The following is an 11,726-nucleotide window of genomic DNA, read 5'->3' as shown; positions in this document are numbered from 1 at the left end:
AGACCCTTCTTCAATACTGGAAAGGAAGGGAGATGATGCCAGAATAGGAGGAGGATAATAGGAGGAGGATAGCTGGAAGGTGATATGCCAAGTGTGTAGGAGAGATAAAGGGCTGGAGAGGAAGGAATGTGATAAGAGAGGAGAGTGGACCATAGGAACAAAGGAAGAGGAGGTGATAGGCAGGTGAGAAGAGGTAAAAAGGCCAGAGTGGGGACTAGAAGAGGAGGTGAGGTGTAGGGAAAATTGTTTTTACCAGAAGCAGAAATCGATATTCATGCCCAAACGGAACACAAGGTGCTTCTCCTTCATCTTGTGGGTGGCCTAATCTTGACACAAGAGGAGACCATGGACCAGTATGTTGGAATGGTAATGGGAAATGAAATTAAAATGTTTGTCTATCAGAAGTTCCACTTTTGGAAGAGGGATTGGAGGTGCTCAACATACGCCTGGACCAATAACATGTGCAGAATATAGGGATTACACTGAATGGGACAGCAGGCTGAAGGGCCTAAATGACTACTCCAGCCCTTACTATCTGTTACTAAATTGCTGGGTATATAAAGAAGAGATCTGAAAACAACAAAATCAGGGTATCATTGACCACCAAGTGGGCAGCAATGATATTTCAAAATAGTGAGACAGTAGCAGCACAAAATGGGAACTAGAAAGGAAATTTGAGACAGGCAAGAGAGAGCAGTGACCATGGACTAGGCAGAGCACAATAGCCATAGGACAAAACAGAAAATGGAACCCAAGATATAACACAGGAAAAGAAAGCCTCAAATACAATAGGCCCTAGTCCTCACATAATAAGAAGTACCTGGACACAATGCTCAAGTATTTTAAGCAGAGAGAGTAGACAGATAAGCAGGAAAAGAAATTAAGGTAAGCAACAATCAGAGGCAGGCTGGAGTCCTACAATGTTATCCACATTCTTGATCTACATTTTGAAATCAAATGTTTAATTATTACCTGCAAGGACATAAAGGGCTTGATTTTGATGCACATTGATTACATAAACCTACTAAATGAATATACTGTGCATGAAGTTAAAGATTTAGTAAAATATGTACTTTCATTGAATATTCAGAGTAAACTGGAGCTCAAAGAAAGTGAGCACAAAGATGAAAATTAAAACAGGTTTTATTGACAAACCAATTTGTACATATTTATCGAATATTTTACAAACTAATGATTAGCAAACATCAAGTCCTTCAGACTACAGTACTTGCATATTAACTGAAGCAGAATCCAGCAGTCACTTCATTTTTAGTATTAGTTGAATTAAACACCAAAAATTTATACATTAAATTCTTACAGCTGAGGGACAACCTTTGCTGTAGCTTCTCCTGTACACTCAGCCCAGGTGAGGAATTAACTTTTTCATTCCATTTCCTGCAGTGCAATACATAACTAATGTTCAAAGTTAGATAGACCTCACAGATATAACCAGTCACCGGAGAAAAACATGGATTAAGGAAACTTTGAGATAGTTACAACAAGCATATTTCTACATAATGCTAAAGCGTATATTGCAAACTAAACCAAAAAATATTTGCTTAAACTCATCACTGCGTGTATCCAGCGAGTCATCGCTTTCAGTTCCAGATATGACGCTTGCAGTGTTCAACCGCCTGTCAGAAAGATGGGAAAAATAACCATCAGAAATGTTCAATGATTAAAGATGGTTCACATGACAACTTACATGGTTGTGAAGCCACCAAATTTCTGGGCAGGTCAGTTTCAGTAACCCTTCAGTATTCTCTTTCAAAGGATTTTTAGAGACTTGAGTAGTTCATTGGTCAATGCCTGAGGGTAGCAACATGTTGAAGAAACTATTTGCCATGGCTTTAACAATGAGGAAAAGAGGGCGAAGACCAAAGGAGGAGCAAGGACAGGTGTCAGTGCACATGCAGGGTGCCAATAGTTCGCTTTTGATTGTTCAGGGAGGTAGGACTATCTGTCCATCATTTTAAAGATGACTCTATTAAGTCGGGATTGTTTTCCTAACAGTTGAGGGGCGACCTTATAGAAGTTTATAAAATCATAAGGGGTACTGAGTCTAAAACTAGAGGGCACAAATTTATAATGAGCAGGGAAGGAAATAAAAGGGGAGCTCATTGGTGACTTCTTCCACAAAGAGGGTGATGTGTATATCGAATGAGCTAACAAAGACGTGGTGGAGGTGGGTACAATCACAATATTTAGAAGACGTCGGCAAGTGGAATTAGTTTAGGTAGGCAACTTGGTCAGCATAGATGAGTTGGGCTGAAGGGCCTATTTCTTTGTTATATAACTCTATGACTTTCTAAGTCAAGTACAGTATTGAAACAGGGCCCTTAACCTCATTTTATCACCGGCTAATAGAACCCTACTGTATTAATCCCATCTTCTAGGAGTTGGCCCATAGCTTTCTACAGCATGGCAAATCAAGTGTGCATTTGGACACTTGTTAAGGGCAGCCAGGAACCCAGCTTCCACCTCATTCTCCAGCTGTGTATTCCAATTACTTACCATTCTCTGAGTGAAGAAGATCCTCCTCTTATCCCCTCTAACCAAAGTGGGGTTTGTTGGATTCACAACATATTAATAATTGAGGGAACCAAATGCAAAAGTTAGTTGAGGGTGCTATTCCTGAGAATTGCCCATGAATTAATTCTTCCTTAAATCAAAAAGCCTGTTTTCCAGAGCTGCACACTTCATATTGCCCTGTGTACACTTGCTGCAAGTTTTTCCCTTTAATGCAAGCCATAATCAAACTAATGGAACATGTGTTATAACCAGCATTATTATTAAAAAAAATACTGTCAAAGAATTCTTTTAAATGTTAATGGAGAATTTGTGTAAAATTGTACTTCCATAAGTCAGAAGTGCTGTGACCTGGAGAGTACACACAGCCATGTGGCAATATGTACAGTACAGTGAGAATGAAGCAGAAGGGTAGAAAGTGGGAAAGTGCATTAGAGAAGTTTAGATATTAAAAGGTCTAGATAGAACGGAAGTGAACAGGATGCTTACTCTTATGGGTGAGTCTAGCACCAAAGGGCACAGCTTCAGAATAGAGGGATGTCCATTTAGAAGAGAGAATAAGGAGGAATTTCTTTAGTCAAAGGATAGTAAATTTGTAGAATTAACTGCCATGGATGGCTGTTTAGGCCAAGTTATTGGGTATATTTAAGGTGGAGATTGATAGGTTCTTGATCAATCAGAGCGTCAATGGTTATGGGGAGAAGGCAGGAGAAATGGGTTGAGAGGGATAATAACTCAGCCATGCTGAAATGGCAGGGCAGACTCAATGGGCCGAATGGTCTAATTCTGCTCCTATTACTTATATAACCAATTACAGCATGGAAACAGGCCATCTCGGCCCTTCTAGTCCGTGCCGACGCTTACACTCACCTAGTCCCAGTGGCCCGCACTAAGCCCATAACCCTCCATTCCTTTCCTGTCCATATACCTATCCAATTTCACTTTAAATGACAATACCAAACCTGCCTCTACCACTTCTACCGGAAGCTCATTCCACACAGCTACCACTCTCTGAGTAAAGAAATTCCCTCTCGTGCTACCCTTAAACTTTTGCCCCTTAACTCTCAAATCATGTCCTCTTGTTTGAATCATTTCTTTATGACCCTAATATGATAAGAAAGCTTCTAAAAACTACTTGATTTGAATAATTAAGTGTAATTATTGAATGACAGAGCAAACTGGAAGGGACAAATGACCTATTCCCTATGTTGTTATGATCTGTGGTCATAAGTTTCAGTCTCTAACTAGTCTTCAACACCATGGGAAGATATCAGAGGAAACTCAGTCCTGTTTAGGGCATACCTCTCAGTGGCAGTGACGACTGGAAAGCCCCAAATTTGTACAGGAGTTTACAGGAAAATCATCCTGCTCACAACACAGATTTAAAACCCTTTAAACCACTGAGAAACCAGCATAATTTAACTTGAGTATGTCCAAAGCACACCCAAATGCACAGATGTGTTTGCTATACTGATTGTGTGTGGGTACTTACATTGCACTGGTTTGCAGTTTCCATATTCTTACACCAATAGGATGGGCCCCAGACACATTCATTTGCTCCTAAGAGATGTTGTTTTGCATCTGTGCAAGCTCCGATACTCTGTTTGTGAAAGGGGAATGAAATTATTAGGCAAATCATTTCATCACAGAAATTACTAAAAGCTGCAGTGCTGTTAAAGGCATTGTAAAACTCTGCTTCGTTCTCTAATTGAACTGTTTGCTGAATTTAGAGCTACTGATGTAGTTCAGTTTATCTCCTGTTAGAGAGCCCCACCCTGATTGTGCTCCTTACAGTAAACTCAAAAGGAACTTGGACCTTCAATAGAAAAGGTATACAGGGATACATGCTAAATGTTGGGAAATAAGAGAGGCATTATAGTCGGCATGGATGAAAGAGCCCACTTAGTGCTCTATAATTCTGTGGAAATGAATTTTGTTCCCAGTCAAATGTTGATAAAAGTCCTGGCCAGGTCTCAAGATTGGAATGGAGTTATCAATGTTTGTCTGACTGGCTGGATCAGAAGGTAGCTGAGGATGCAGGCTGACAAAGTATTGCGGAATCAGGCACATTCCTGTGAACGCCAGGTGAGGCAGCCGAGATGAGCTAAACATGTAGCATTTCATAGAGTATCTATAGGTTACTGTGGTTGAAACACCCGACAAGGTTCAGTTAACACACAAATGTGCATGAGAAATAATTGTGATCATCGGCAGAAAGCAAATCATACTCACTTTGCAGACAAAATCTGGATCCAAACTCTGCAGCAGAACTTGAATTAAAAGTGGTTCATACTCAGCTACTAGATTATCACACTACAACAGAAAAGTAGTTATATAATTAGTAATTAATTACACACTTCAGAATGTACTTACAGTTCCAAATTCTTTGCCAACATATAGGAGGCATTGAGTGTCATGTACAAATTCAGGGAGGTGCAGCTATACATGGTTGACTGCCAGGACAGGCAAGCAGGTAGTGCACAGAGTGGGGTGAGGGGGTTGACCTCTCAGGGAAAAACAGCAGCAGCAACAACATGTCAGTAGCACCAAACACTGCCTCTCTTGTACAGAGGTCAAAGGTTAGGAGAGCAATAATGATAGGGACTCTTTAGTCAGGGGCTTCTGAGGCCTCAGCCAAGATCCAGGAAGGAATACTGCCAGAATTAAAGATAACTCTAAGCAGGCACAGGGAATTTTGAAAGGAATAGGTAAGCAGTCACATTGATACTAATGACACAAGCATGCAGGGAGATGAAGCCCTGCAAAGAGAATTTAGGGAGTTAGGCAGGATGTTAAAAAATCAGTGGTGTTCCACAAGAATCAGCGCTGGGGTCTCTTGAGTATTTGCAGAAGACACAAGTGATTGGCAGCTGTTGTGGACAATGAGGAAGGTTGACAAAGGATACAAAAGGATATAGATCAGTTAGAGATATGCACAGAGAAGATATGGAGTTTATCCTATACAAGTACAAGGTGATAAATTCTGGAAGGTCCAAAGGAAAGTGAAAAATATACAGTTAATGGGAGGGCCCTTGAAAGCATTGATGTACAGAAGGATGTTTGGATGCAAGTCCATAGCTTCCTGAAAGTGGTGAACAAGGCATCATTGATCAGGACATTGATTATAAAAGTCAGGAAACCATGATACAACTGTAAAGAAACTTTGGTAAGGCCACATTTGGAGTGCTGGTTGCCACATTATTGGAAAGATGTGGAACCTTTGGTGAAGGTGCAGAAGAGATTCGTTAGGATGTTGCCTGGATTGCATATTAGTCATTTTTCCCAAGCAGGAAGGCTGGTTAACACCTCCACCTACTAACCCACTACTCCACACCACACCCACCACTATTTTATTATTTTCTTACGTCCAGACACTCCTGTACCTCACGTCATCTATGGACATACAAATTAATCAATGCAAATGCACAAATGCGCAATGTGTTTTTTATTATTATCACGCTCTTCATCTTATTGTGCTTTTTTTGTGTGTATCGGATCTCGAGTAACAATTATTTCATTCTTCTTTATATTTCTGTACTAGAAATGACCATTAAACAATTCTGAATAAAAGAGGTTGACTAAATTTGGATTCTTTTCTCTGGAGTGTCAGAGGCTGGCAGGTGACCTGACAAAAATTTTAAAAATTAAGAGGGGCATGGATGCTACAGTCTCTCCTGTAAGTAGGGAGAATGATTTAAAAGACTTATGAAAGAAGTCATAGAGACATAGAAAACCAACAGCACAATACAGGCCCTTCAGCCCACGAAGTTGTGCCAAACATCTCCCTACCTTAGAAATTATGAGGGTTACCTACAGCCCTCTATTTTTCTAAGCTCCATGTACCTATCCAGGAGACTCTTAAAAGATCTTATTGTATCCGCCTTCACCACCGTTGCCAGCAGCCAATTCTACACACTCACCACTCTGCAAAACTTACTCCTGACATCTCCTCTGTACCTACTCCCAAGCACCTGAAACCTGTGTCCTCTTGCGGCAGCCATTTCAGCCCTGGGAAAAAGCCTCTGACTATCCACAAGATCAATGCCTCTCATTATCTTATACACCTCTATCAGGTCACCTCTCATCCTCCGTTGCTCCAAGGAGAAAAGGTCAAGTTCACTCAACCTATTCTTATAAGGCATGCTCACCAATCCAGGCAACATCCTTGTAAATCTCCTCTGCACCCTATCTATGGTTTCCATATCCTTCGACCAGAACTGAGCACAGTACTCCAAGTGGGGTCTGACCAGGGTCTTATATACCTCTTGGCTGCTAAATTCAATCTCACAGTTGATGAAGGCCAATGCGCCATATGCCTTCTTAACTACAGACTCAACCTGCGCAGCTGCTTTGAGTGTCCTAAGGATTTGGACCCCAAGATCCCTCTGATCCTCCACACTGCCAAGAGTCTTACCACTAATACTGTATTCTGCCATCAAATCTGACCTACCAAAATGAACCACCTCACACTTGTCTGGGTTGAACTCCATCTGCCACTTCTCAGCCCAGTTTTGCATCCTACCAATGTCCCACTGTAACCTCTGACAGCCCTCCACAGTATCCATAACACCTCCAACCTTTGTGTCATCAGCAAACTTACTAACTCATTCTAGCACTTCCTCATCCAGGTCATTTATAAAAATCACAAAGAGTGATCCCAGAACAGATCCCTGAGGCACACCACTGGTCACCGACCTCCATGCAGAATATGACCCATCTACAACCACTCTTTGCATTCTGTGGGCACGCCAGTTCTGGATCCACAAAGCAATGAACCCTTGGATCCCATGCCTCCTTACTTTTTTAATAAGCCTTGCATGGGGTACCTTATCAAATGCCTTGCTGAAATCTATATACACTACATCTACTGCTCTTCCTTCATCAATGTATTTAGTCACATCCTCAAAAAATTCAATCAAGCACATAAGGCACGACCTGCCCTTGACAAAGCCATGCTGACTATTCCTAATCATATTATACCTCTCCAAATGTTCATAAATCCTGCCTCTCAGGATCTTCTCCATCAACTTACCACCGCTGAAGTAAGGCTCACTGGTCCATAATTTCCTGGGCTATCCTTACTCTCTTTCTTGTATAAGCGAACAACATCCACAACCCTCCAAACCTCCAGAACCTCTCCCGGCCCCATTGATGATGCAAAGATCATCACCAGAGGCTCAGCAATCTCCTCCCTTGCCTCCCACAGTAGCCTGGGGTACATCTCATTCGGTCCCGTCAACTTAACCAACTTAATGCTTTCCAAAGCTCCAGCACATGCTCTTTCTTAATATCTACAGGCTCAAGCTTTTCAGTTTGCTGCAAGTCATCACTACAATCACCAAGATCCTTTTCCATAGTGAATACTGAAGTAAAGTATTCATTAAGTATCTCTGCTTTTTCCTCCGGTTCCATACACACTTTCCCACTGTCACACTTGATAGGTCCTATTCTTTCACGTCTTATCCTCTTGCTCTTCACATACTCGTAGAATTTCTTGGGGTTTTCCTTATTCTTGCCTGCCAAGGCCTTCTTATAGCCCCTTCTGGCTCTCCTAATTTCCTTCTTAAGCTCCTTCTTGCTAGCCTTATAAGCTTTTCTTTTCTTCTTGGCTAGATTTACTGCAGCCTTTGTACACCACGGTTCCTGCACCCTACCATAACATCCCTGTCTCATTGGAACATACCTATTGTTACGTACTCGTGACACATGACAGTGGTGCCCTTGTCATGTGACTGGGGTTGAAGCTGTACTGGACTTGAGGTGATGGTCTTATGATGGTGGAATGATGTCATTTTCCCGCCAGTAGAGATCATGTGATGGGTTTTTTTTTACAGGTTATAAAAGGTAGACCCCACCCTGTGAGGAGGGGCAGTTCGTGGCTGGATTTGCCAAGTTGACTTCATGCCACTGCGTGTTTGAAGTGATGACGCAGTTTAGTTGAAGGATGAAGTTTTTATTTAATGTCTAAAGTTTAAAAGGTCATTGCCAGCAGGTTCTTTATGATTCTGTTATTTCGCAATTAAAGGAGAGTGAAGATTCAAGGTTGGAAGTTAAAGATCGAGGAGAATCGCTTTCTACGGTGAAACGGGGGCGACCTTTGTTTGATCCTTATTTGGAAGGATTTCGTTGACTATCTTCGTGTTAATCCCTGGGTTTACCAGAAAGGATTGAGGATAGTGGAGAAGGAAAGGTCAGTGCCTTTAAGCCGTTCTGTTTCGTAAATTCTTCGTGGGAAGTTCGACGTCGGGGATCGAAGCAAGCGACGTGAAAGAGAATCTAAATCGTCCTGTAAAGTCTCTCCTTTTAAATGGACTGTGAACATATAGAAGTTTTGGCAATACCACTTTAAGAACTGTTTTGGAATATCACTTTACGAACTGTTTGAACAGCCGCTCAGCAGCTGTTTCCGGTTACGGTAGTGTTTGTTTACTTTTGGGGGGTTTGTTTTCGGTGTTTAATAAACGTGTTGTTTGTTATAAGAAACCCTTGCCGATCTCATATATTTATTGTTGCCTGAATACGTAACACTATACAGAACGCCACACAAATATCCTCTGAACATTTGCCACATTTCTTCTGTACCTTTTCCCAGGAGAACATCTGTTTCTAATTTAAACTTCCAAGTTCTTGCCTGATAGCCTCATAATTCCCCTTACTCCAATTAAACACTTTTCTAACTTGTCTGTTCCTATCTCTCTCCAATGCTATTGTAAAGGAGATAGTATTATGATCACTATCTCCTAAAAGCTCTCCTGCTGTAAGATCTGACACCGGACCAGGTTCATTTCCTATTACCAAATCAAGTAGGCTCTCCTCTTGTAGGCTTATCTACATATTGTGTCAAAAAACCTTCCTGAACACAGCTAACAAACTCTACCCCATCTAAACCCCTTACTCTTGGGAGATGCCAATCAATTTTTGGGAAATTAAAATCTCCCATCATGACAACTCTTATTATTACACCTTTCTAGGATCTGTTTCCCTATCTGTTCCTTGATATCCCTGTTACTATTGGGCAGCCTATAAAAAACACCCAGTAAAGTTATTGACCACTTCATGTTCCTAACCTCCACTCACAGAGACTCCGCAGACAATCCCTCCATGACGTCCACCTTTTCTGCAGACGTGACACTATCTTTGATCAACAATGCCTCGCCCCCTCCTCTTTTGCCTCCTTCCCTGTCCTTTCTGAAACATCTAAAACCAGACACTTGAAGAAACCATTCTTGTCCCTGAGCCATCCAAGTCTCTTTAATGGCCACCACATGATAGCACCAAGTACTGATCCACTCTCTAAGATCATCTGCTTTGTTCACGATACTCCTGAATATAGACACATCTCAAACCGTCAGTCTGAGCGCGTCCCTTCTCTATCACCTGCCTATCCTCCCTCACACACTGTCTACAAGCTTTCTCTATTTGTGAGCTAACCTCCTCTTTCCCCAGTCTTTTCAGTTCAGTTCCCAACCCCCAACAATTCTAGTTTAAACTCTCCCCAGTAGCCTTAGCAAACCTCCCCGCCAGGATATTGGTCCCCCTGGGATTCAAGTGCAACCCGTCCTTTTTGTACAGGTCACACCTGCCCCAAAAGAGGTCCCAATGATCCAGAAATCTGAATCTTTGCCTCCTGCTGCAATCCCTCAGCCACGCATTTATCCTCCACCTCACTCTATTCCTATACTCACTGTCGCGTGGCTCAAGCAGTGATCCCGAGTTTACTACCTTTGAGGTCCTGCTTCTCAAATTCCTTCCTAACTCCCTGTAGTCTGTTTTTAGGACCTTTTCCCTTGTTGGTACCAAAATGTATAATGACCTCTGGCTGTTCTCTCTCCCACTGCAGGATATCGTGGATGCGATCTGAAACATCCCGGACCCTGGCACCTGGGAGGCAAACTACCATTCGAGTTTCTTTCCTGCGTTCATAGAATTGCCTGTTTGATCCCCTAACACTACTGCCTTCCTCTTCCTTTCCATACCCTTCTGAGCCACAGGACCAGACTCTCTGTGGAGGCATGGCCACTGTTGCTTCCCCCAGGTAGGCTGTCCCCCCTCCCCAACAGTACTCAAACAGGAGTACTTATTGCTTAGGGGGACAGCCACAGGGGTACTCTCTAGTACCTGACTCTTCCCCTTCCCTCTCCTGACTGTTACCCACTTGTCTGTCTCCCGTGGCCCTGGTGTGACCACCTGCCTCTAACTCCTTTCTATCACCTCCTCACTCTCCCTGACCCGACAAAGGTCATTGAGCTGCAACTCCAGTTCCCTAAAGTGGTCCCTTAGGAGCTGCAGCTTGCCACACCGGGTGTAGATATGGCCGTCCGGGAGGCTGGGAGACTCCGAGCACAGAACACTGGCCTCACACACATACGTCCTTTCCTCAATTTACACAGGTAAACCTACCTCGCCTCGTCCCATTACTGCCTAAGCCCGTTGAGCCAAAGCCCTATCACTCTGCTACCCTCTTGTTTTTCAAAACACACTGAGTGTTAGGAGTCAAGGGTGCACTACAGGGGAAGTGGTAAAAGCAGATACGACAGCACCATTTAAGATTGACCAGGAATGCAGTGGTTAGGGTAATGCTATTATGCAACAGAAACCCGTGTTCAATTCCACCGCTGCCTGTACGGAGTTTGTACACTCGCCCATGATTGTGTGAATTTCCTCTGGGTGCTCCGATTTCCTCCTACATGTCAAAGACACGTGGGTTAGTAGGTTAATTGGGTACATGGGTGTAACTGGGCAGTGTGGACTGCTGGCTCAAAGAGCCTGTTACCATGCTGTATCTCTGAATAAAATTAATGGAGGTATACACAGCATGTGCAGGGTGACATACAGTTTTAAAGTGGCATCATGGTTGGCACAGACATTGTGTGGCAAAAGACCAGTTCGTGTGCTGTACTGATCTATATCAGAACGGAACTGGAGGATCAGTATGCAGAGTTGGGAAATGGCTCATCTCCTAGTTGGTACTCCAAGAACCCCCCCAGGAAAAAAAAGTTAGTTATTAGTGGGTTGCTACCATTGGAAGATTGGATTCTCAACCCACCCTAAGTAGGTCCACCTGCTTGTTCATACAATCACATCACATCCTTGAAGAACATGTCTCCACTCTCCCTAAAAAAAAATGCATGGTGTTGGAGACCACTGTTTGCTCCATTGTGCCTATGCTCCTGTAATTTTTTTTTGCTTAGTCTGTA

General features: G+C 42.7%; 1 protein-coding gene across 2 annotated transcripts in view; it reads right to left on the bottom strand.

Annotated features, from left to right (window-relative positions):
• Window positions 1-1,125: 1,125 nt before the first annotated feature.
• Window positions 1,126-11,726, bottom strand: part of psap (prosaposin) — a 74,847-nt gene continuing 64,246 nt past the window's right edge. For both annotated transcript variants that reach the window (XM_059946205.1, XM_059946206.1), the window contains 3 exons: window positions 4,762-4,842; window positions 4,022-4,129; window positions 1,126-1,634 (listed from right to left, as the gene is read on the bottom strand). In XM_059946205.1, the coding sequence (XP_059802188.1) occupies window positions 1,599-1,634; window positions 4,022-4,129; window positions 4,762-4,842 (225 nt within the window). In that variant the 3' untranslated portion in view covers window positions 1,126-1,598. The remainder of the gene's footprint in view (window positions 1,635-4,021; window positions 4,130-4,761; window positions 4,843-11,726) is intronic.

Source organism: Hypanus sabinus, chromosome 21 (assembly GCF_030144855.1).
Source record: "Hypanus sabinus isolate sHypSab1 chromosome 21, sHypSab1.hap1, whole genome shotgun sequence".
Lineage (NCBI taxonomy): Eukaryota > Metazoa > Chordata > Chondrichthyes > Myliobatiformes > Dasyatidae > Hypanus > Hypanus sabinus.
The sequence above is the reverse complement of the archived record's forward strand: the minus strand, read 5'-3'. Positions and strand labels throughout refer to the sequence as shown.